This window comes from Pyxicephalus adspersus, chromosome 10 (genome assembly GCF_032062135.1).
Source record: "Pyxicephalus adspersus chromosome 10, UCB_Pads_2.0, whole genome shotgun sequence".
Lineage (NCBI taxonomy): Eukaryota > Metazoa > Chordata > Amphibia > Anura > Pyxicephalidae > Pyxicephalus > Pyxicephalus adspersus.
The window spans coordinates 57,631,069-57,657,269 of NC_092867.1; the positions used below are offsets into that span (position 1 = coordinate 57,631,069).

General features: G+C 40.0%; 2 protein-coding genes across 3 annotated transcripts in view; both read left to right on the forward strand.

Annotated features, from left to right (window-relative positions):
• Positions 1–3,327: 3,327 nt before the first annotated feature.
• Positions 3,328–5,821, forward strand: LOC140339085 (uncharacterized). Of its 2 annotated transcripts, XM_072423633.1 has the most exons (4): positions 3,328–3,469; positions 3,738–3,833; positions 4,082–4,186; positions 4,452–5,821. In XM_072423633.1, the coding sequence occupies exons 1-4, from the start codon at positions 3,436–3,438 to the stop codon at positions 5,441–5,443; spliced, it is 1,227 nt and encodes a 408-aa protein (XP_072279734.1). In that variant the 5' UTR covers positions 3,328–3,435; the 3' UTR covers positions 5,444–5,821. The 2 variants fall into 2 exon arrangements, with proteins under 2 accessions (XP_072279734.1, XP_072279735.1); XM_072423634.1 differs by lacking the exon at positions 3,738–3,833 and having other exon boundaries at positions 3,330–3,469.
• The window catches only part of LOC140338901 (uncharacterized), a 31,013-nt gene continuing 8,616 nt past the window's right edge, over positions 3,805–26,201 (forward strand). The window contains exons 1-17 of the mRNA XM_072423219.1: positions 3,805–3,833; positions 4,082–4,186; positions 6,808–6,905; positions 8,035–11,577; positions 11,707–11,789; positions 11,884–11,974; positions 12,252–12,347; positions 12,818–12,921; positions 13,532–13,637; positions 14,562–15,552; positions 16,033–16,055; positions 19,011–19,093; positions 19,191–19,287; positions 19,567–19,668; positions 22,516–22,613; positions 23,176–23,278; positions 24,175–25,285. Coding sequence (XP_072279320.1) covers positions 11,547–11,577; positions 11,707–11,789; positions 11,884–11,974; positions 12,252–12,347; positions 12,818–12,921; positions 13,532–13,637; positions 14,562–15,552; positions 16,033–16,055; positions 19,011–19,093; positions 19,191–19,287; positions 19,567–19,668; positions 22,516–22,613; positions 23,176–23,278; positions 24,175–25,285 — 3,119 coding nt within the window. The 5' untranslated portion in view covers positions 3,805–3,833; positions 4,082–4,186; positions 6,808–6,905; positions 8,035–11,546. The remainder of the gene's footprint in view (positions 3,834–4,081; positions 4,187–6,807; positions 6,906–8,034; positions 11,578–11,706; positions 11,790–11,883; positions 11,975–12,251; positions 12,348–12,817; positions 12,922–13,531; positions 13,638–14,561; positions 15,553–16,032; positions 16,056–19,010; positions 19,094–19,190; positions 19,288–19,566; positions 19,669–22,515; positions 22,614–23,175; positions 23,279–24,174; positions 25,286–26,201) is intronic.

The following is a 26,201-nucleotide window of genomic DNA, read 5'->3' on the forward strand; positions in this document are numbered from 1 at the left end:
AATAAGACATCCCCTGAAAATAAGACCTAGTGTGTTTTTGGGAGCCAAAAAAAAATATAAGACAGTGTCTTATTTTCGGGGAAACACGGTAGTTGGTGGAGGGTCCAGCCTTCCCCACTTTACTAAAAAGTGCTGGTGTTTGCTGTTTTTGCAGAAATTACAGGCTACATACTGAAAAGATTCAATCTACCTATAAGATTTGGTGACCACTTAAATTGGAAAGCCAAAATTGATCACATGAAAGGGATTTGAAGGTTAATATTTCAGGGAGAATATTTGTCTATATGGGGATTCCTACCCCTTACTTTAGAGAGATATTTCATTTTTCTTTTTGTAGCTTTGAGGTAAATGTTGGTAGATAACTACTCCCTTTAGTCCAGTACCTTTTTTACATAACAGGAGGGCTTAAATAGTTCTAAGGGGAAGATACTTTGAGAGTTTCGGATTCAATGTAATTGGAATGCCAATCCTTGTGTGATCTTTCTAACACCAAACAGACGGTTGGAGAAATGGTTGAAGACAGGTTGTCACAGGGACAGTATTAATGGAAAATCATCTTAATACTGGCAGCAATAGCAGCATAATACCTTTTTTCTGTAATAGAAAACCCATATGGCATGAATATTGTGTGCACATTCACCAGATTGAAGTCTATGGTTACTGACATGAAGAGAATTGAAGAAGCGTCTTTCCTGCTTCACCAAGAAATACCAAGAACACGGAAGAGAGTCGTAAGGCTGAAGACAAACCGAGAACTTTTTACACAATGCTAACTCATTTACCTGGTTATGATTGTTCAAATGAACGTAGGAAACACATTTACATTAAAACATCCAGAATAAACGTTAAGGCTCAACGACCAATAAAATACGTCCTCACAGTAAAAAGTATCTGTATATCATGTCTCTACAGGAACTTCTTCCTCTATAATCCTCACATGTCCTACTTCCTTCTTCTCAGCTTTGATGTCTCTCAGAGTGTCTCTGATGTCCAAAGTCCTGCTAAAAATGTTTATAAAAGCCCCCATTGTTTTCAATGAAAGCTTTCATTAAAGCTTAAAAACGCTTGAAAAAGCCTCCATTGAGTTCAATGGAAACGTTTTCCCGCGTTTATCCAGCGTTTTAATTTTTTAAATGTTGCAAGCAACGTTTAAGATAACGCTCAAAAACGTGCCTGAAGGAAACGTCCTAGTGTAGATTAGCCCATGGGAATGCAGTCCGTGTAGACTAAAGCTGCATACACACGTCCAATAATTATCGTTAGAAACGACTGATGAACAACCGATTGGCCAAAAAAAGGGACCAAGGACACCAACGAACGAGGATTGTCGTTGGAAATGAACGACCGCCACCGTGGATCTGATTGGCTGACGATCTTTCACTATCTATCGTGTACAGGCGTTCAGTGATCGTGCATGTTTCTGCGGTACACTTTCTCCTTTACACGTCCCTCCCTGCATCGTTCAAACGATTGTATCTAGCGTGTGGACACTGTTGGTGGATTATATATGAACAATCATATTGTTACAGCATGTACAGAATTGTGCACAATATGATTGTTCAAGTATAATCGTGCATAATCGTTGATCGGTCGTAATCGTTCATTTTCTAACAATAATTATTGGAAGTGTGTACCTAGCTTTAGCCTAAAATTGATGTGACAGGTGCTCTTTAATATTCATGTGAAGCACAGGGGTATGGAATAGTGTTAGTATCTTTTTATAATGTATCTTTTTATGTATCCGTTTACAATGTATCTTTTCATGTATCCTTTTATAATGTATCTTTTAACATCTGTTTGGAGGCTGTAGAAGCTCTACACAGTGCTGAAACAAACCTGAATTTTTCTCCCATTGACTTTAATGGGATTCGAATTCGATGTTCGACCACTCTAGAGGCATACTGAGGACCCCACCACTGGACAGCCAATAGGAAAATTCCACGTCACACAGACAGTGACATGGACCTGAAAGAAGGACCCAACCCCTGCTAAACAGAAGAAAAGACAGGATTTAGAGGATCACGTGATCGTAACTTTAGTGCTCATGGTCAGTTAGTGAATTCCAATTCACCTTTAATATTTGGAAGATTATCAGACTATATTCCATATATGTGTTTTAGTTTTATAGATTTAAAGATCTTGCATCAGTTAAAAATAAGGACTAACATTTTTTTTTTTAGATAATATGTATTGTAGATATAAGTAGATTCCTGGGTGGATGGTAAGTTCATTTTTATTTAATAATGATTATTGTATTAGTCTGAAAACAAAAAAGTGGCCAGTTTACAGCTTAGTTATCCAGAGCCACCACTAGAGGGCGAGCATCATCTATAGAAAAGCAGAAATTGTCCTCCAAGCCGGCCATTTTCTTGTAGCTCATGAGTTTGTTGTTCTATACTTCATTTTTGGTGTAGAAAAAAGAAAACAGGTTTAGGCAACACAATTAGGTATTTATTTATTATTAAAATGAATGACAAAATTCATAAAATACATATTATTACTTTTTTTTTTCAATTGTCCTCGGTTCAGGAGAGAGCCATTTTGTTGTAGCCAAGAAGGGGAATAAAGGCGGGGTTATTATAGTTAAACAAGCAACTTCCCGAGGCTGGAGAGTGGGTACTCCATGAAGAAGAGGTAAAATTATCCGCTTGTATTGGGAGGAGGAAGAGCGAAGTGGGTACCAGCACTGTCTGTGGACTGAATGGAGGGATAATGTTACCTCAACAAATCATCATCTTCTTGCAAGTATTTGTGGTGGAGAACATTAGATGCTGTGATTTCTAAGAACAACTAGCTAAAGGTGCTATACCGGAGAGAAACCTTATTTCTGATTTTTTCACATGATATTTTCTTTGGAAATAATAGTCCTGCATAAAGATTCTAGAGATCATTTGGTCCCTTTCTGATGGAGCCCACCAGGAACTTGAGTTTTATTGGGTAATTGATTTCCTATACAATCAGTTATTGTGATGGTCATGGTATTCTTGTCTGGTGATTAGTTTTGACTTTGTCTCCATTTTATAGCCATGCTACTGAAGAAGGCATTCGGTATTTGTCATTCCTAGAAACACACTCGGATCACTAGATGTGGCCCCCCTAAAGTGCTCAATAATTGGTACATAAAGTGATCATTAGTTTCCGATGACAGTTTTGGGACTGGTCGCAGTACAGACAGGCTACAAGTAGAGTCTTCACTAGCAGATAACCCAGCTTTGTGCCAGATGACCCAACTTGGAATCTCCATACGGTTCCACTGTTTGCCTTGGTTATGTTTCTAACTATTCTTTACAGCCTTGAAGAGCACATGCTGTCATGGAGCAGACTTCCTAAACACAGAAGTCTGACAGAGCTTTACAGGCCAGCTTCTGTTCTAAACTTGCACTGGCAAATTAAAAGTTGGTGTAAGTAGATGGACACGGGGATCTGAAAGACATCATGATGGAAAACCAACTGTATTTCACATCACCAGGTGAGATGAGACTTCCATTTATTGTAAAAGACGAGTGTTTTGAGGTCTACTGACGTAAACAACAGACAGTGATTGGGGGACAGTATGTGCCCAGTGAGGGGAGCCAGGAGCCATCAGTCTCTATTAGACTGCGGCTCTCCTCCTCAACTCATGTCACTGTGTGTCACTAGCCAAGAGACGTGGCCAGTCTCCCCCCACACACACTCTCTGGGGTCTCTTATCTGATCTACATCTCAGTACAGGGGGCTTCACTCTCATTTATTTACAGACGACAGAGACACTCAGAGAGATGTCAAACATGAAGAAGAGGAGGAAGGACTTGTGAGGATTAAACTAGAAGATATTCCCATAGACATCAACACAGGTGTGTAATAGGTACTACATCCAGAAGAGAGTCCCAGATTCTCTCCTTACTATAATGGGGGGACAGTATGCCCAGTAGTGGGGGTGGAGGGTCACAGGTCATCAGCCTCTATTAGACTCCGGCACTCCTCACATCATGTCAGTGAGTATCACCAGCCAAGAGACGTGACCAGTCTCCCCCCACACATACTTTCCTGGGTCTCTCATACATAATAATACAGGGGGTTCCCCTCTTATCTATATTCACAGACCCCTGCAACACTCTGAGAGATGTCAAAGCTGAGGAGGAGAAGGAGGAAGAAGATGAGCACTTAAAGCCTGAAGTGGAGAAAATTACTTTGGAGATTGGCGCAGGTGAGTAAATAAAGTTACATAGAAAATACAATTCAATCCAATGCATCCTTTTTTTTTTGTCATGAAACGTAATTATTAAAAACATCTAAACGGCTGAGATTCACATGATAGGAGGACAGGTATTTATTTACTGCAGACTGCACACATGGGCTTCTCCAAAAAACTCAACTCAAGGACGTGAACTGTAGGATTTTGTTAATGTGTTGGTGGTCAGTCTACTCTAATATTTCCCTTAGTTTAATTGGAACAAAATGTCTTTTTCCAGATGGACAATACAACTGGAGTAACCCAGAGATGCATCACATGACTTCTGCAGATGATGAAATAGAAGATAATGACGGCACATCTGTTTCTTCTGAAAAAAAACTCACTTCCCCTATTCTCGATCCAGTACTTCAAACCATGGACCTTTCCTCTGATCCCTTTACTCATGGTGGTTTTCCTCATCCCACTCTGGACATCCAACCTGGAGCTCCTAGAGAAGGTAAAATCTATTCCAAGAATGGTGAATGTTTTGCCAGTAAGGATGACCTCAGGTCACATCAAAGATCTCAGGAACGTGAAAAGGCATATCCATGTCCAGAATGTGGGAAATGTTTCTCTCGGAGATCACATGTTATCACCCATGAAAAGCTTCATACCGGAGAGAAGCCATATTCATGTTCTGTATGTGGGAAATGTTTTACTCGTAGAGACAATCTTTTAATTCACCAGAGGACTCACACGGGAGAGAAGCCATATTCATGTGTGGATTGTGGAAAATCTTTTAGCGGCAGAGGCAGTCTTCTTATACACCAGAGAACGCACACAGGGGAAAAGCCGTATACCTGTTTGGAATGTGGCCGGCGTTTTTCCCAAAAACGGGAAGTCATCAGACACCAGCGGACTCACACAGGAGAGAAGCCATATAGCTGTCGGGAATGCGGCAAACGATTCTCCTTCAATTCGGACCTTACGAAGCACAAGAGGGTGCACACAGGGGAGAAGCCATACCCATGTTCCGAGTGTGGGAAGCGTTTTTCTCACAAAGGAAATCTTGTGTCCCACCAGAAGACCCACACAGGGGAGAAGCCATTTTCTTGCTCCGAATGTGGCAAATGTTTTTGTCAGAAAAAGGAACTTATTATACACCAGAGAACTCACACGGGCGAGAGACCTTTTTTCTGTACTGAGTGCGGGAAGGGTTTTTCACAGAAGGGAAATCTTATCACTCATCTGAAGACCCATGCCGGGAAGAAGGATTGTTCAAGTCCCTGATCTGGAGAACATTTTAGCTAAAAGACTGAGGGTTTATAACAATAAAAATGGAGAGGCTTTAGGTTTTCCCACATTTTACTTCACACTGACACCATAATGAGTAATAAGAGATAGGAAGGGGTCTCTGGCATCAGTGGAAGGTTCTTGACCAAGGTTCTGACCAAACCCTTATGCTACTGAACTGTCTGCATTGGGAAAAATGTAAATGAGTTCCTGCCCCCCTGACTTGAACTGGTTAATAGTAAACACTCCAATGTGGTCAGATGAGATGAGATTCTTCATACTTTGTCAAAGATTAATGATATTTTGTGACTTTAGTTTGGAGTTCACTAACTAATATAACACTATCAATTTCATGAAAATAAATTTTTCCATATACATGTCTACAATTTCCTTCTTTACATTGGTGAAACATCCGGGGGAAAACCAGATTAGAATTCCGTTGGTGCATTTCAGAACTCAGGGGTCACCACTCACCATGGTAGCTAGAGGCTTGGAAATAACTAGGGTCACCATCTGTACTGTTGTTAGGGCTCTAACGGTTTTTTTAGGGCTCTAGCTGTTTCTTTTTTCACAAACATGGCATACTGACCACTAGTAAGATTGTTTTCCGTGTCATGTACTTTTAAGTGCATTCTACAGCATTTTGGCTGCCTCCCATCCTGGGGTCCAATAGCAGGAAAATTTCAACTTTGACCCATGGCCTCTGACATTTCCCTACTGGCCCCTCACCATGCCAGGTAGAATTATTGACAATTAGGAAAGTACCAGAGGAAGAAGGCCAACGCCTGATACTTGCAGGAGGCGTGACCAGTCTCCCCCCACACACACTCTCTAGGCTCTCTCATACATCTCAGTGCAGGGGGCTTCACTATCATCTTTATTCACAGACCCCGGAAACACCAGAGACCCTCTGAGAGATGTCAAAGTTGAAGAGGAGGAAGAAGGACTTGTGAGGATTAAAGCATAGGATATTCCACAAGAGGTCAACATGGGTGAATAATAAACACTAAATAAAAAAAAATATTCTTAATAACACAATCTTTTTAATTGATTGACTGGTCTGGTATTATTGTCCTGATGTTTTTTTTTTTGTGTGTAGTATATACTGTATATAATAAAGAAGACAAAAGTTCCATATTTAGGGAGTATAGGAAAAGCCCCAGTCTTTTAGGGACAGGTAGCAATATTTTTTTCTGTCTGTTTCTATCTCAGATATCAAAATAAATGTAAACCCTAACACTAAACATCCCCTATTTGTCTCCTTTGGACGTCTAATTATATTGTTGAAATGCCAGGTTTACTGACAGATTTCCTTTATAACAAGGTTCACACTTGTATGACTGTATATGTGTTTCATACAGATGGATCCAGAAACAGAAATACCCCAGAGGAATGTCCCCGTCTTCCATATTCCTGAGACTCCACACAAGAACATCAGATGATCCCTTGGGAGGATCAGGTACTTAAAATGGCTTTCAATCTGTTCATTTAGGAAGCATAGGTGATTGTAAATCAGTTTTCCGGCTTTGATGCAGATAAAAACAACAGCAGATGGAGAGACGGGGCAAAAGCAAGCCAAACCCAAAGAGGGAATGATTTTACCAAGACATGGAGTCCCAGAGAGCATAGGGCTACTAAAGGGCATAAGGTCACTGGAGAATACAAAATCACAAGTATACAGCAGATTCGGGTTCACAAGGGTTTGCTGGAAGCTTAAGGGTTGCATGACCCACAACTTGAGAGCAAAAAGACCACAGAGGCAACAGTAGTGCAGTAGCCGGTAGTTCAGAATTAGCCACTGAGGTGTCTCTTGATTGGTGGTGGTAATTGTGCATTATAGGGGTATTCCAGTGGTAGAAAACAGTAGGGGTACGGCTGACATTTTCTAAGCTGCTGAATTCGTATTCCAGCATGCAAAGCTGTATGTGTTATAAACCACCTGCATTTAAAAGTGTGATGTGTTGTGTTATTTGGCATAAATAATAATGCATGCTAAAGTGAAAGAGGAAGCAGAAGATATGTATGCGAGGGATGATGAACCGTGCAAAGAAAATCCCTCCAGAGATCAGCACTGGTGAGTCCAGCAGATTTCATGTGATATCATTGTCTATATAGTAAAGAAGGACCCTTGTAAAGCCATCTTTCGTAAATCTGACATTTGGTTTATTGGAGTCATTTTAACGCTACCAGCATTAAGTAATGTAGAGAGGTGTGTATACTTTATTTTCTTATTTTGGTCAGCAATACAAAATAAACATTTTGTTTGGTATATCAAATCACATGTAGATTTAGGCAAAAAAGAGAGAAGGAGGAAAGAGAAGAAAGGAAGAGCAGAAAGGGGCAGATAAGAGAGATGGAGGGAGAAGAAGGAGAAAGTGAGCAGGAGAGAGAAGGATGGGGGAAAAGTAAGTAAGAGAAATTAGAGGAGGAAAGATAAATAAGGAAGAGGAAAGGGAGAGAAGGAGAAGAGAGAGTGAGTGAGTGAAGAAGGAAAGAGTGAAAATGAAGGAGTGAGAAGTGGGAAAAGATGACGGGGGAGTTACGTATTTTTGCTAAACTTTTAATTTGCTTTGTTTTTTTGCTTCCAGGAAGACGACATAACAAGGACAAACTTACCAAAATTTATCCCTACTCATGTTCCATCTGTGGGAAATGTTTTTGTATGAAGAAAAAACTAGACAGACATCAGAAAACTCATGTGGCTCAGAAGTCACACGTCTGCATGTTCCGGATATGGGAAAAGTTTTTCAGAACGGTGGGAATTATTCAAACACCAGGGGACTCACATAGAGAAGAAGCTATTTTCATGTTCCCTCTACGGAAAGTCTGTTTTCCAAAATGAAAATCTTTTACATCAGTCAACTCACACAGGAGAGAAGCCATACTCATGTTCAGAGTGTGTCAAATGTTCAATGACAGATCACATCTTAATAAGCACATCAGAACTCACTTAGGAGAGAAGCTGTATTCATGTCCAGAATGCAGAAAATATTTTGTTAACAATTCAAGTCTCAATTATCTTGAGAAGGTGTGAAGATTGCAGAAGTGCAAACTGGTTTTGCATCAGTGATCTCATACGGAGGAGAAGCCATATTCATGTGGGAAATGCTTTTCCCTATGAGGACAACTTATCGCTCGTCAGAGAACCCACACAGGAGAAAAACCATTTTCATGTTCAGAGCGTGGAAAATGTTTTTAAAAGAATGCTAAACTTGTTTTTCATCAGAGGACCCACACAGGGGAAAAGCCATATTCAGGTTCGGAGTGCAGAAGGAGTTTTTCAGGGAAGTCTGCTCCTAACAAATCGAAAGAAGCCAAAAAAAGCTTTTCACACAAACTGTCTCTTGTGGCCCACAAAAAGGGCACACAGGGGAGAAACCATTTCCCTGCACTGTGTGCGGTAGGAGGTTTTTACACAAATCATCTTTCATTGTACATGGTAAAATTCACACAGGGGAAAAGCCAAATTCCTGCACTGAATGTGGGAAGTGTTTTTCCTGCAAGTGGTCTCTCAATGCTCACATTAAAATTCACACTGGGGAGAAGCCATTTTCCTGTTTGTAATGTAGAAAATGTTTTTCTCCAAAAGCTCAGCTCATCATACATGAAAGGACTCACACCGGGGTAAAGCCATATTCATGTTTTGAATGTGGTAAGTTTTTCAGTGTTCTCCCCAGCCCCTTTTAGCTGGGTGCACCACCCGGCAATTTCCAGTACCCACCCGGCTGTTTTTGGGTGGTTACTGAAGAGTTGGCTCACAATGCAGGGGCCACCACCCGCCTACAATTTCTTGCCACCCAGCTTAAAAAAATTTCTGGGTTGAGCACTGTTTCTTGTAGCCAATGAAAAAATTCACAGAGGGAAGAAGTCTTATTCATGCTCCGAATGTGCTTCTCTGAAAAGTCATACCTTGCTACCCATGAGAAAGTCCATACAGGGGGGAAGCCGAGTGCAGGAAAGGGTTCACCAAAAAATCCTTTATTTCACATATCACTGCCCACAAGGAGCAAGAGCTTCATCAGAGGTCAGAAGCTGGAAGTTGAGTCCCCAAAACAGTTCTGGTGATACACAATCCTCATCTGGGGTATGGGAAGTAAAGTGACTTCAAGTAAAGCCTTCCAAGCATGAAGGCCAGGCTCATGTGACTCTGACACTTCCTGGTAGTATAAAAACAATCCTGTTTTTCAGCCTCTTACACATTCCTATTGGTCGTCATTAAGGCAATGTGTCACACTGTATTTCTTCAGGTCTGAACGATTTACATGCAGCCCCCCCGAGATCCCTCCAACAATACACATGGAGTCCTGTATATGGAAGATTTTTACTTACACGGAAATTCAGCATTAGGCCAAGCCTGTACTGAAGTTCTTGTATGAGGCACTATAAGATGCAGAATTGAAAAGTGGGAACATATTTTTGCCTCATTGTGTTTTTTTATGCTATTTTTTTCTTTTTCTTTTAATGTTTCAGCAGTCCCATTGTCCAGCTATTTATATGCCCTGTTCTACCCAGTCTTACCTTGACCTCACCTAATTCAGCCTCCTCCACCACAGATGCTATAACTCTATAGATCTGTACTGCAAGGGCATGAGAATGGAAGACTTCTATAGGACTTGTCTACCTTGGGTCATACAAGTCTTTGTAAAGTCTACAAAACAGCAAACAAACAGCAACTCTGTGACCCTTGAGATCTTGATTAGGACAGCGAGGCAGGGAGGTTCCATGGAGTAGCCCTCATTAGTCAAGTAGGTGAGGCCTTTAAAAATCACATGGAACAATGCAGACAAGGTGACAACACATAAGAACAGCTTCAGTCGTGTTGTCACTGAAAACAAGGAATTGGCGCTGACTGGCAGGATTACCAGGAACTTAACATGTCATAATTTATTAGCTTTGGGTTTACTGTGACTTTAATATTTACCTCTCTAGCAGTGGGGAGTCTTCTCTTCACTCCAGGACTTCCTAAATGGTTGAATATCTGCAGTTCCATCCCCCAACCCACTACAAAGTCACATGACCCCATCTAACCCCTATTCCTGCATGAAAGATTTTAGTGCTGATAGCTTACAGACATTAGATTTAAGATCACTTTGGATGCAAATCTGGGCGCAAGTCAGCAGACGTTTCCTCTCATCGTAGCAGTAGAGGTTACAATTTAGATGTAGCACCTCAAGAAAGCAATCATTTAAGTGGAGCTAAACCTTTCTAACCCTCCAAAGAAGGCGCTTTTGACAGCTTGGAAGTTGGGTTGAGAGCTCAGCCATCAACTGGTATACAAAACAGTTGAATCAGTGGGTTTAATTCGAATAATATACTCAAATTTCAATATTAAAATAACAATGTAAGAACTTATCATAATGATGCATTTCTTTTTGAATTATTAGTATTGTACCTACAGTTTAGGCTGAAAACCTAGAGACCTCCCAAAACAAAAGTCTCCTCTCTATCATTAATATTCTCCTCCCACTTCCTGTGGCTCCAGCGCTTCTGCTGATTGCTTCACGCTGGTTTCCATAGTGACGCCCAGTGATTTGACAATTTTCAGTGTGAAGGTAGAGCTACCACTAGAACAGGAAGAAATGTCCTCAGTGTAGGGACGGCAGCTATGTTTTTGTAGACCATGGTAGGAAGAAGCAGAGGGATGTGAGTGTGTACCCAGTAAAGAGGAGGTAATAATGATTTCTTAATATGAGAGGTCCTTGAACTCTGTATGAACTGGGTGAAAGGTTTATGATTTTATTAATATTAAAGCTTTAATGAACAAAGGTTAATCTCAGTCAATGTATAATAACAAATTATCATTTTCCCGCAAGGCCTCTTATGTGTAAGACTTTGGACAGTGCGTTCATCTGGGGACAGGGCTGATGGAGCTGGGGTATATTCCCTGCAACTCAGCACCCTACGTTATAGGAAATTATACCCATTAGAATCCCTTGCAGCTTAGACAGGTAGGAAGTAGAATGGGACTTAGGCGGTATTAATAATAATCAGTTTTTTTTTAGTTTTTAGTTTTTTTTGCTTTATCACCAAGGATGGAATTCGGCACATTAAAAAGTGGGAGTATTTAGAAGGACAGAAGGATCTGTAAAAGGACATCATTATGGAGAACTGGCCGCCCCTCGCATCACTTGGTAAGGGGAGACTTTCATTTCTTGCAAAGAAGAGAAGATAATTGAGGATCCCACCTGGATACATACATCCTCTTATATAAAAACATAGAAACAATGTATTCAGTCACTGTGTATGTGTGTTTCCTACAGATGGATCCAGAAATACCCCAGAGAGATGTCCCCGTCCCTGGGATTCCACACAGGAGGATCAAGAGATTGCTCAGGAGAATCAGGTAGATGGGGACTAAAGTCCTAGAAAACGCAACATACAAAGGTTATGTTGGTCTTAGTCAATGCACATAATGTATGTCTGCTTTGTATTGTAAGATTGAAGATTTGATTACTAATAAAGCTGAAGTGAAGGAAGGAGAGAATTTGTATTTGACGGATGATTATCCGTGTAAGAAGATCAGTACAGGTAAGTAACAAACACTAAAAACAGAAAAGAGCCCAGATTCTCCTTGTTCAGTCACTACAACTATCTCTCCTTCTCCTCCCTCCTCTGTCAGTAGACATTAATGGGGGGCAGTATGGGTCAGGAGCCATCAGCCTATATGAGGTTCCGGCTCTCCTCCTCACATCATGTCACTGTGTGTCACCAGCCAAGAGACGTGACCAGTCTCCCCCCACACACACTCTCTGGGGTCTCTCATACATCTCAGTACAGGGGACTTCACTCTCATCTTTATTCACAGACCTCAGGGACACTCAGAGAGATGTCAAAGCTGAGGAGCAGGAAGAGGAACATGTAAGGATTAAAGAAGAAGAAATTCCTATAAAGATTTGCACAGGTGAGGAAGAAGGAACTATATTAAGGACAGAGTCCCGGATATGTTAATAGAATTCATTTCAGTGGTTGGTTTTGTGCACATTCCGTTTTTGAATGTAGCTAAACACTTCTGAGTAGGACCTTGTAAATGTTTCATTAATTCCACACTCCATGATTTGTAAGCACTTTCAGGACCTCTACAAAAGCGTCTGTGTTTGGTGGCCACTTGGGTGGTTTTAATATAAACTCCTGTAAACTGCCATCTCTCAACTTGTAGTGTTACCATTTGGTGGTTTATCTTTGCCAAAGATGCTTTTAAAAGAATCTTTTTCATAGGTTTCGCTAGACATTGTTCAAAAACTACCAGATAATGGTGGTAATTTCAGGTAGATTCTGTATACTTGCCAAACAATTGTGCATGAATCATCTCTTCCACACAAAATACAATGTAAAAGTATGACATCTATGTGATTTTATATACATTTCTTTAAGATGTTCTCAATATCCAAAAGCCACCAGAGAGATGTCACCGTCCTCTGTATTCTTGGGATTCCAAAGAGGAACATCATGAGATCCCTTGGGATGATCAGTCGGATGTAAGTGAGCATTTTAAACCACTGGTGGGGAATGTTCATTAGAAACTCCAAGCTGAAATCATTGTCTCTCCTAATCACACTCTTACTTATTCTTTCTTTTTCTGTGCTTATCTTTGTAAAGAACAAGTCACTATGTGAATAAAGGTAATGACCTAATTTTACCCTCATACAACCCTCTCTCCTGTAAGAACAGTTTTTGTCAATTTATGGGGTATAAGGGACCTTAGTTGAGTCACCTGACACCACAAAATGAACACACACATTTTCAGAGTATGTATTGCTCGAGAGGACTGTACATGATGCTGATGTACTCGAATGTTGATGTTGATTAGAAGGTAGTGTTGATTAGTAGAGGTCACTGTGATTACTCCTTTTAGGGATCACTGTTACCACAGACTGCTGACGTCCAAGGGCACCCAACAAGTACCAAAGAGCAGCAGGGTATTATTTTTTCCATTAGCAGGTTTTATTAGTAACAACATTACCAGACTTGTAAAAGTTCTGCAGAGGCAGCATCTGGGAGCTTAGTTCCCCTTGATTAAGGTAGAGTGGGGTCCTAGTCAGGGTACCAGTTTTGATCCCATATCTTTTTGAGTCATTCATTTTTTAGGATGAAAATTTCATCAAAGTTGAAGTGAAGGAGGAAGCAGACAGACCATCTGTAAAGGTTGATGAGCCATGTAAGGAGGAGGAAATCCCTCCAGAGATCTGCCAAGGTGAGTAATAAAAACTAAATTCCCAGAGCTTTAGAATTTTATTTCCGTCACTACAACAATCTCTTCTACTTCATGTTCCCTAATAGGATGTCCTCCTTTCTTCCATAATCCTCTGTTAAAATTCAGAACAGCCCCCTCATGTAATGGAAATGATAGGAGAAAAGGTGTTCTGTGTTTCACTATAAATAGAGTTAGATTGGGCGATCCTACTACTGTCCGGCTCATTGTTTTCCTTGCTGGACAGAAAGCTGTATCAGAGGATCTGCAGTGCAAGGATCTCCCTGCTTCTGTTCTACTCATTCTGTAAATCTTTGCTTCCTCCACTTCTTCCGACATGAGAAAGCAAAGTCCTGCTCTTTAACCTCCCCAGTGGTAACCCCGAGTGTGACTCGGGGTAAAAAAAAGATGCTGAAAGCACTAACCCTGAGTCACACTCGGGGTAGCTAAAACAATAAAAAACAATTGAAAACAATAATAAATACTATGTTACCTGGTCCACCGGCGTCCTCCTTTGCAATCAAATCCTCCAACCGGCGGTGCGTGCGGCCCTTGCGTTGGGGGAGTGGCAGGAATTTCAAATTTTTTTTAAAAAATGTTTTTGTTTTTTTTTTTTATTTTGACATGATTTTGTGTTTCGAACTTTATTATACTCATGCTATTATATTATAGTGTAAAAAAAAATTTTCAGGATAAACAATGTACCGCTTTTAGACATAAATCCAGACAGAAATTAACCGTCCAGGAGGTTAATTAACGATGAGACTCAATTCAGAACACGTTACTGGTGTCAAAAAATATTATGGTAAAATTTTAAGTACCAATGTTCTTCAGTAAAGACTGATAGTAGTTTCAGCATTTATTAACCAAAAACAATTGTTGCTGTTTTTAAAACATCACTCTTTAAATATTTTTATTACCTCCTAGATGGTCAGTACAGGAATAAGGTGAAAAGATATCCAAGTGCTTCCTTAAATGGTGACATAGAACATCGTGACCTCCTAGCAGAGTCTACAGGACAGAACTGCCTTACCCCAAATTTACATCTAGCATTTGACAGTGCTGATTACTCAATCGAGGTCAATGGAAAAGGGAGTGAAAGTTTTTCCCAAGGAACGGACCTGACCTCTCACCAAAGAGGTCCTCAAAAGGATAAGCCATTTTCATGTTCCGAATGTTGGAAATGTTTTACCCTGAAACAGCAACTCATCAGACACCAGAGAACTCACTCAGCCGAGAAGCCTTTTTCCTGTTCAGAATGTGGGAAATGTTTTCCTGAAAAATGGATGTTAGCGAAACATCAGACTAATCACTCGGGGGAGAAGCCATTTTCATGTACAGAATGCGGTAGATATTTTTCTACCAGGCGGAATCTTATCTCTCACCAGATGACTCACACAGGAGAGAGACCATTTTCCTGTTCCGAATGTGGGAAATGTTTTTCCCAGAAATCAACTCTGACCACCCATGAGAAAATTCATACGGGGGTGAAGCCATACTCATGCTCAGAATGCGGGAAGTGCTTTTCTCATAAATCTTCTCTGATTGGACATGAAAAAGTGCACACAGGAGAGAAGCCGTTTTCATGTAAAGAGTGTGGGAGATGTTTTTCCCTAAAATCAAATCTCATCACCCATGAAAAAGTTCACACAGGGGTGAAGCCGTATTCATGCTCCCAGTGCGGAAAATGTTTTACCCACAAATCATCTCTCGTTAAACATGAAAAAGTCCACACGGGAGAGAAGCCGTTTTCATGCTCGGAATGTGGTAAACGCTTCTGTGATAGAACCCATCTTATTTTTCATCAGAGGAGCCACACGGGGGAAAAGCCCTTCCCATGTACTGAATGTGGAAAATGTTTTGCTCGGAAATCAGTTCTTATTGAACACGGAAGACTTCACAGAGGGAACAAGTCATAGTTTGGACTGGTGTTAGATATTTTTGTTTTTTTATTTGATTTTCAGCTTACAATGTCTTTTATTTAAAATGTTTAATTGAAAAGATGATGTTTTTGCATTGATGACATGTTGAGTTTGGTTCATTTATTTGATCTACATGATTTTTATACATCTGCTGCATGAGGTCTATTTATTTAAAAAAGGATGTGTAGCACTATTGTGTATACATTACCTCAGCGGGCTGCTCACACATTGGTGGAATGCAGTGCTACCACATTGCACCTTTTTCCGCACGGCATTAAAGTGTGCAATGCTCTCCAAACTAGTGCAGGTCCGATTCATTTGACTTGCCCTGAAGCAGTGGATAAGAGCAATGGAAATTTATTGAGATGCATATGCAATGCAGAACAAATGTTAATGAGTCAGAAGAGAACGTACCATAAGAACATTCAATCCAAAGAACATTTGAATAGAAGATAACTTTATTTGTATTTATATAGTGCCAACACATGTGACATGGAAGGTGGGGTCTAGGAGAGTTTGACGTTACCTGAAAGAGGCTCTAAAAGCTAGGCCTAAAAAAGGCCCACATTTACAGTCCATATCTTTTATATCCTTGAGGTAGCCCCAATGATTCAGTGTTCTTTTTTAATGTTGGCTCTTTAAGTTAATGACTGTGTGGAGTTTTAGGTACATCTCAGGAGGCCACAGGTTCGAAAATGTCTCAACGTATCTCCTGCTCCAATTACAACCCTTTTATATAAAGTAAAAAATACCTTTTTTTGGGGGGGGCCTTTTAAAACCTTAAAGAAAAAAAAAGGTAAAGCCCTCCCCTTCTATCGCTGCAGCAAATGAAAGCGCAGAGCCTCCTGGGATATATATACGTCATGCATCCCAGGTGGCATCTGGCTGCTCCTTCTGCATGTGTACAATATCTGGCATGTTCAGAAGGAGCTTTTTCTTCAATGCTCAGTGACATCGGCACTCATCTAATGCAGACTACTTTACCCGATCTTGCACCTGCTCAGTGCACAACGCGGGAGAAAGGGTAAAGAAGACGGCAGTGCCTGGAGCTTCCTCCACGCTGGACCAAAATTGGAACGCAAAACCTGATCCCAATGCAAAAGTAAAGGTGAGCACATTTTTTTTCTTTAATTTACTTCTGCTTTAAATGTTTGTTACGTGATGGCAGCTTCAATTCTCAGCATGAGTTTCTGATCACTAGCAGTAGCCCAACTTTCGGAGACTGACCTTTCATTGAAAAAAAAAAAATCAAACTTACCTTACAGAGCCCTCGATTTGATCTCATGCTGTCCTGGTTTTTTTCCTTAGTCCCGGTGTAAATGTTAAAAAAAAAAAAAAGTGCTAATCTCAATGTGCATGCATGAGATCATGGGGCAGCTTAAACCTCCTACCATGTTTCCCCTATAATAAGGCACTCTCTTTTATTTTTTGAAATGCCAAAATATGCCCTAGGTCTTATTTTCAGGGGGGTGTCTTATTTTTCCATGAAGAAGACTACAGTACTGCCATTGATTGTCACCTTCTGTTCACTGACCTACCTTTTTTTTGCTTCTACGGTACGGCCGGGTAACGGACTCCGTTAGGGCAGGGATCAGCAGCTTGCTTGTCCTTTCTGGTGCGGAGTCGCGGGGGTGCGTGTGCGGGCTTGTTACTTTCAGTTTGGCTCTGCACTGCAGCCATCGAGGAGACACACACAGTATCAGGTATCGGAGGATGTCTTATTCGCGGGAGAGTGCCTTATTTTAATTATTTTAGCAAAAATCGGGGGTGGCTTATTTGATGGGGATGCCTTATTATCGGGGAAACACGGTATGATATGTGATGTAGGTATCCCAGGATGCCCTGGGCTCCCATTCAGTCTTTACCACTGCAACAGTAAAGACAGAAGGGGAGATATCATTAAAATAAAATGAATAAATAAAATCATTTAAAGAAGATAAAAAACACATTTTTACTTTATATAAGGTAAAAATTGTAGTGATATTGTGTTGCAATGAGTGAACATGAACAGCCTGTAACACAGTGGATAGCGGGGAGGCATGTAGCTCCAATATCAACGTATATTGTCAACCACTTGGCGCTCATTCCTATTTTTTTCTACAGGCTTTCAGGTGCAGTTCTCTGGCACATTGTGAAGGAAATAAAAGGAAGCAGTTGGAGATGCAGCGTTAAATTTCCTATCAAATGTACCACAATAGGAAAAAAAACAGTAAAAAAAGGGATTTCAACCACTCCCATTAACTGCAACCATAACCAGGGCTTTGGGGCAGTTGGGGAGGGGTTGGCAGTGGTGAAGTGCAGCAGCACCGAACTAGCCCTTACGGAGCTCACCCATGATGGGTGCTCATTGGTAAGGACACACTCACATCATTGTAATTACCGTAATATCTTGGTATAAAGTCATGTTAATGATGTATGTACATAACAAATCAGTCATTATGACCCAGATTTACAAACTGCACTCACACCAACTTCACCGAATGGGACAAATCTGGGGTACAGTAAATAGGAAGGCTGGGCTGAGAGTTTAGGATGTTGTCAGACATTTACTCTCCTCAGAAGCAGCAGAACTCAACTATCTGCAAGCTGGATTTCTGCTCCATATAACACTAAGTAAAAGGCTTTAACAGAGAGCAGTTTATTTGTACCCAAAGCCACAACTAGAGGGCGATCGTCCACTGCGTGAGAGAAGGAAGTCTCCTCTGTGCAAGGAAGGTCAGTTGCCATTTTCTTGTAGCCCAGATGTTCACATAGTGTTTAATCCAACTGCTTAAACTAGGGATTATTGCTCATAAAGGACATAATTATCGTTTTCTAAAATATTTCCATATATTTTATTAAATATACCCCACAAGAAGGAGTGGCAATTTTCTTGTAGCAGATAGGAGCAGGGAGGACTTTTTAATGGATAAAGAAACTTCCTGAAGGGATGGCAGAGTAAAGAATGTGTACCCAGTGAGGAGGAGGTAATAATATCTTTATTTTGAGAAGTGACTGTAGGCTGAATGTGGGGATAGTGTCACCGCCACAAATCATCATTTTACTGCTACTAATGGAGCAGGGGAAATATTCTCAGATAAACCACAACCTGTGTCTTGTATAAATATGCATGTTAATAGGATTGCTCACAGCTCCTGGGCAGTATAAAGGGGGTCTGATGCTAAAAAGGCTGAGCTGGAGAATAATGAAAATATTTTTATTGCAGCGAGAATTTTACAGAGAAGCTAGTATTCAAAGTACAGACCTAGACACGGAGAGAAGCAGGAATATTCAGAAGGAAACAAGGATCTGTAGAAGATCATGATGGAGAATCGGCTGCCCCTCACATTACCGGGTAAGAGGAGAATTTAAATTCTTGTAAGAGTAGAGTATTGAGGATCCACCTAGATACACACATCCTGTGATATAAAGACATTGAAACAATGTATTCAGTCAGTGTGTGTGTTTCCTACAGATGGATCCAGAAATACCCCGGAGAGACGTCCCCGTCCTCTGTATTCCCGGGATTCCATGCAGGAGATTCTTCAGGAGGATCAGGTAGGTGGAGCTGAAGATTTTGATTTAAATCGATAAAGCACAATTAAATCATTAATCACTAACTCCAATAAATTTGTTGTATTTTATCTTAATCTAGAATGAAGGGTTGATTGTTGTTAAAGTTGAAGATGAGGAAGAGATGATGGGTGATGATCCCTGTAAGGAGGAGAAAATCCCTCCAGAGATCATCATAGGTGAGTAATAAACACTAAATCCAGAAAAAGTCCCAGATTCTCCTTGTTCAGTCACTACGACAATCTCTTCTTCCCCCTCTTTTGTTAATAGACAGTAATGGAGGGAACAGTATGTGCCCAGTGAGGGAATCAGGAGCCATCAGTCTCTATTAGACTCTGGCTTTCCTTTTACCATAATGTCACCAGCCATGAGACGTGACCAGTCTCCCCCCACACACACTCTCTGGGGTCTCTTATACATCTCAGTACCGGGGGCTTCACTCTCATCTTTATTCACAGACCCCAAGGACAGAGACATTCAGAAAGTTGTCAAAGCTGAAGGAAAGGGAATGGGACATGTGAAGATTAAAAAGGAGGAAGTTCCTATGGAGATCAGTACAAGTGAGTAGGACACTCAATGGTACAGATTATGCAATTCATAGGCTGGTTGCACAATGACCATCATATCATCAAGTTATTTCATGGGAACATTTGGTCACATGATCTTTGAATATTGGGGTAATAACATGATGCATTAGTAAAAATTATCTGACCACTTTGTCTTTTGGATGTGAGAGCAGTAATATAGAGAAGATAGATCTGAATTAACCCTGGACATTATCAAATAAGACCAATAGTTGTGTTGCACTATACACTTTTCACTAAATTATTGATTGCCTAGTATCTGGTCCGTTGTGGCATCATCTGGTCCTAAATGGACAAAACATACTCTGTCTGTCAATCAGCCTTGGAACCAACACAGCAATCAGATAATTGTGAGCAGAATGAATATCTAACCCCCTAGATCAAAGAATGAAGCATAAACCCTCTTCATGGATGCTTCTTACACAATAAACAATGTCAATCCGACTCCTTGGAGGTCTTTGAGGTCCTTACTTTTCCTTGACCTTAAGTGTGCAGAGAAGAACATAAGGAGAGCAGAGGTTCCACTTGGTTTGTTTGCTTGCTTCATTGTAGACCACGGCTAAAGCTTCGAAACGGGGGAACTTTTTGACTCAGGGGCCACAATGGGTTCGAAATTTTTGCCCTTAACAGGTAGAAAAACATGAAAAAATGAAAAAAAAAATATATATATATATAAATATGTATATATATATGTAAATATATATATATATATATATACATAATTATATTTATAAGTTTTAGGCATAAGTCACCGCAGCTCCATACACATACATACATACATACATACACATATATATATACATACATACATACATACAAGTATAATCCTCAAGTGCTGCATCTGTATTGATGAGGGAGCTCCACTCACATACTGTTTTCTGTGTAAAAAAACTGAAAATTACCTTTGGCTGCAGCTTCATTAGCAATTCTCAGCCTCCCCATTAGAAAACAGTTTTGTTCTGTCATTTTCCGACCATTCTGAATATTTACCTTCATTAATCATTCAGAAATTGTACATAATTATTAGTAACACAAACATTATTTCACAGATCCAGCTGCATTAAGTTAGAATTATGGCATGATTTGCATGTTAATCGCTTCTACTTCTGCTTTGAAAACTCAAACAAATGCTCATTAGGTAGGATTTAAAATAAATCTAAACCTGCCATTGGCAAACTTTTCAAAATCACAAAAAACTTCAATAGTAACACTCTATTCCTCTGATTTATGCTTGGTTCTGATTTGTTCCAAATAGCACCCAATGCACTTGTGGTAACGTGCAGCACAATGCAAGCTTTTGCATAGAGTATTGAAGTGAGCAGCAGTGCGTTAGCTTGCATTGTGCTGCGCGGTATCACAAGTGCATTGGGTGCTATTCAGAACAAATTTGTGCATTTAGGTGCCATACAGAATGAATCTTCCCAGAACTCTACAAGTGTCTTAGGTATGACAAAATGGATATGGAAAATAGCCATATGTGCATCAATATTTTTAATAATTTGTTAAGGTGAGTTTTGCTTCTTTTTAACAAACATGTGGTACTCAAGCAACATTAATCTGAGCTTTTCATGGTTTTTATCTCATCATTTACTAAAAAAATACTCAAGCAAATAATTATTATGTAGAGCTAAAAGCTCTGAAATGTTACCTTTGGCATTGGAACAGTTGAACACAAAACTCACCTACACTACAAATGCATCTTCACTAATCCAGGCTTTACCAATAAAATGAATACAAATCTGCTTGCCTTTGCTTCATGTACTTTTTAAAACATACATCACACTTGGTACCCGATTTTACACAATTTAATGTTTACCTTCACTTCCTGTCTAAAGGACAATAATATTACTTAAGGTGATTATCATTAGAACAGGTGTCTCTGGAATATTTCCCTGGGCTTCCTCATCTCGTGACATCATCCTAACTTTCTGGGTTTTGCAGATATTTGCCTTAAACACAAATAACCACTTTACAAAAGGTTTGACACTTCCCATCCCAATCCAAAAGAGAAAAAAAGTTTAAAGCAGAACTCCAGGTGGAGTTCTGCTTTAAACTTTTACAAATTCTGAGATGCTCATATGTGAGCTGTAGGCGTTTAAGATCCAGCACTATACATTTGTATGCCATGCCTGCTACATGTCCTGTGTGTGTATTGCTTTCCCCTAGTGTGCCATTTTTGAAGTAACTAATCTCAATGTAAATTATGTATTTAAATCCCCTGATGCTAAAAGGGAGATAACTTTTCATAAAGTTACTGCAAGCGGTCTTTTCAATCCTTCAATCTCACAATAACAGCATCTTCTTCTGCTATGGACTGCTATGGACTGAACACGTGAGGTAAGTAGGCGCCAAGACATGGCCCACTCTCCCATTGCGGATCCGAGCCTGTCATAGGAGAGTTAGGGAGTTTTGTCAGGTCACAGCCCGCCCACTTCCTTCCACGAGCCGGGATACAAATGGGGGACGTGTTCCGCGAGAGAAAGCTGCGGACCACCAAACAGGCCGGGAAAAAAAAGCCGATTGGGTCGTAGTTTTCCCATGCCTGTTCTAAACCATACTTGTACAATCCTCCTTGTAGGGTTACATTAGCAATATTAGTGCACTAAACCTTTTTATTCTAGAGCTACATGGAGAGAAAAGGTTTAGTTGTTGCACCACCAGCTTGCAGTGACCACTTGCTGCAGTCCCCTTTCTTCAAAAATGGCAATGACGACCATGAGGTAAGTCCATGGCAGCCTGCATACATTGTTTTGAAGTGAAAATATAGTTCTGCTGAACAGTTCTATAGTGGCACTTATGTGACTATACGTGGTTTTCTTTAAGGTGCACTTGGTAACGGAACTACCCCAAAAAGATGTCCCCATTCTCTTTATTACTGGGATTCCAAACAGGAACATCACAAAAGCTCTGAAGAAGACCAGGTAAATTTTTAAACCACTTTGCTCTTCCTTGTAAATTTCTCCTTGGGTAGGCAATACATTTATTAACAAATAAAATCTAAGTGTAATTGAAAATACCTTATAGTTTATCAAAGTATATAAGGTGTTTTGCTATTTTTTGAACATTGATTCAATTGTATGTTAACTTTAGTTCCTAATCTAATAACCTAATACGGTAGGTGTGTGGTTCTTTGGAAGATCTACTTTTGGGTGTGGAGTTCGAATTATGTGTCAGAGACAATTTATTAGTTTGATAGTTTTTAAAAATGTTTATTGGTAAATACATACAACCAACACCTTTTTGGGAGAAATGCTTTCTGCTTCTAGGACAGAGGACAGAATATATAAGCATAGTGTAAGGGTAAAAATGGGCTGAACAGTCAGTGTAACTTTGTGATTGTCTGAGTGGCTGACTTGTTTTTTTGCAGAACTAAAGGACCGTCTTAATTTTTGAATGTGTTGGTCTTGCAGATTGACCTGGCACGCAAGCCTGTCTGTTATATGACCACCTGCTTTGCTGTTATGTTCATTGTGTGTTATTCAGGATGAAAATTTGATAAAAGTTGAAGTAAAAGAGGATGAAGATTGTGATGTGGGGGGTGATGATCCATGTAAGGAAGAGGAAAACCTCCCAGAGATAGGAACAGGTGAGTAAACACAATGCAATGATTCCTACCCACAAAGGATGTGCAGCATGTGCTTAACTGCTCGATTCTGAATAAATGTGAACTTTAGTCTTGTTGAGCCCACCTGTGTGGACTAAACCAGGTAAGGTAAATGTGCTGAGTTATATAACGTGGGAAATAGAACATCTCTAGTCAAAGATGAAAGAGAAACTCACAATCTATCAACCCTACTATAGTCTAAGGCCAAATTTAATAGAAAACCATTGAACCTACGAGTGTGATTTGGGGATTAAAGAGGAAAGCAGAGTGCCCAGAGGAATCCAATGCAAACATGGGAAGTTCATATAGAAAATATCCTGGCTGAGTTCTGAAACAGAGACCCTAGTGCTGCAAGAAGAGTTCTAGAAACAAAGCCACCTTGTTGTCATTTGAACATAATTAGCAAGGACCACTTATACAGCAAGAGGGGCATCATGTTATGGTCATGGGTCATTGCCCATAGCAGAGTTTGTTGTCACCTAACCAAAAATAAAAGTTATAATAGAGGTGCCTTAGTTTTCCATAAAATATTTGTAGATACTTGACCATCGCATCTACTATATGGCTGAAAGTCTATATACGCTGCCAGATGATTGTATTCTGGTGTTTTAAGTAAAGGGGAGTGTTACTACTACAACAATAATTGACATTTTAGACTATTGTGCTCCTCTGCCCTTGTGGTAACTGTTTAGAGAATGTCCTTCAAAACAATTCTTGGCTCTCACCCCATCATTGTATAGCTTTGATATACATTTTATCTGAGGTTTTTATCTAAAAAGGTTTCATTTTATTGGAGCACTGCACTGTAATAATCAATTTCAACATTTACTATTTGTTTAAGATTGGAATGCTTTAAGCAGGTTTATTTTTCCCTTCAGATGGCCAATACAGAAGTCACAGTGTAAAGAAACAAATCACATCATTTATAAATGGTGGGTTAAAAGATGATGACATCACATCAAAATCTACTAAAGAAAACCACATGGCCCCAAGTACGTATCTGGAACTTCACAGTGTGAATCATGGACAAAGTAAAACCTTCCGGCATTCAGAGTGTAGCAAATCTATGGACCACATATCGTACCTCACCTCACTCCAGAGAGGTCACCAAAAGGAGAAGCCATTTTCGTGTTCCGAATGTGGGAGATCTTTTTCCCAGAAACAGCAACTCGTTCGACACCAGAGAACTCACTCAGCTGAGCAGCCATATTCCTGTTTGGAATGTGGGAAATGTTTTACTGAAAAGTGGATGTTGGCCAAACATCAAAATAGTCACTCTGGAGAGAAGCCATTTTCATGTTCGGAATGTGGAAGATGTTTTTCCCACAGAAGAAATCTTAGTTCACATCAGATGACTCACACGGGAGAGAGGCCATTTTCATGTTCTGAATGTGGCAAATGTTTTTCCCAAAAGTCAACTCTGACCACCCATGAGAAAATTCACACAGGGGTGAAGCCATATTCTTGCTCTGAATGTGGGAAATCCTTTTCCCATAAATCTTCTCTTATTGGACATGAAAAAGTACACACAGGAGAGAAGCCATTTACTTGTACGGAATGTGGAAAGTGTTTTTCCCTAAAATCAAACCTTATTGCACATGAAAAAGTTCACACAGGAGAAAAGCCATATACATGCACGGAATGTGGAAAAAGTTTTTCAATGAAATCCAACCTTCTCAAACATGAAAAGGTTCACACGGGGGAGAAGCCATATTCATGCACAGAATGTGGAAAAGGTTTCAGTGATAGAACCCATCTTATTTTACATCAGAGGACTCACACAGGCGAAAAGCCTTTCTCATGTAATGAGTGTGGGAAATGTTTCTCTCGAAAATCAAATCTTATTGAACATGAAAAAGTTCACAGAAGGGAGAAGCCATTTTCATGTAAATGTGGTAAACGGTTCTCAAAAAAGTCCTCCTTTATGTCACATCTCAGTTCCCACAAGGAAGAGCTTCCTGAGTCGGGAGATGGAAAAGCCGAACTTTGACTAAACTTTTTTCAGCTATATTGCACATTCTTGCAATAAATAGGAAGGTTTGTAGACACTTGATCATACCTATATGGGCTTGCTGGAAATCTCATTCCAAATCCATGGCAGTCTCTATTGTTCTGGTAAGCCTTTTCACAAGACACTTGTCTGTATTTGTGTCCATGCATCCAAAAAAAGGATGCAAGGTGAGGTCTGGATGTTGGATGTGAAGACCCGGCTGCCAGTCAGAATTCCAAATCATCCCAATGGTGTTCAGTAGGGTAGACTTTATGTAGAATTTTCAAGTTCCTCCACACCAAACCAGTCAAGCCATATCATTATAAAGTTGAACAGCTGCTTCCTAGTGTTTTCACAAATCCACAGTTGCTTTAAAATGCCTTGGTATGCTGTAGCATTACAAGTACACTTCACTGGAAACATCCATACTTTATATTCAACCATATGATATGTGTGGGTGTCAGGTGACAACAATCTTTTGTCCATAAGTTTTTCAAGAGTACTTGAGGTAAGTCCATCTTTAGTTACCATTGTAGAAGCAATGAAATCACGGTTCTTTTTGAGCTATTCATTGGTATTTTCTAGGAGCTGTACCTTATTTTACCTAAGCCTTAAAATGAGCCACCAATCGATATCAAGTCTGTATTACATTATAAAATGTATATTTATGTATATATATATCACTCTGGAACATACCAAACAGAGATCCATCCCACCCGTAGCATTTATTGTTCCATTGTAATATAGATTTGAGTTTTTTTCTGCTACCTGCAGGTTTTATGCATTGTCATTGGTCAATACAGGGGTGTCATAGCTCTACGCTTTAATGGGCTTCATTCCAATTGTCGCATCAAACAACCCCCTCCATGTATACTCTGAATTGTCCATCAGAGCCAGTCTTATCTCCAATCAGGA

What these genes read in the sequence shown, in the direction of transcription:
- LOC140339085 (XM_072423633.1), top strand. Translation starts at nt 3,436, where the DNA reads ATGATGGAAAACCAACTGTATTTCACATCACCAG. An exon ending in ACTGTATTTCACATCACCAG is followed by an intron (nt 3,470 to 3,737) that starts GTGAGATGAGAC and finishes ATTTATTTACAG; the next exon opens with ACGACAGAGACACTCAGAGA. An exon ending in TCCCATAGACATCAACACAG is followed by an intron (nt 3,834 to 4,081) that starts GTGTGTAATAGG and finishes CTATATTCACAG; the next exon opens with ACCCCTGCAACACTCTGAGA.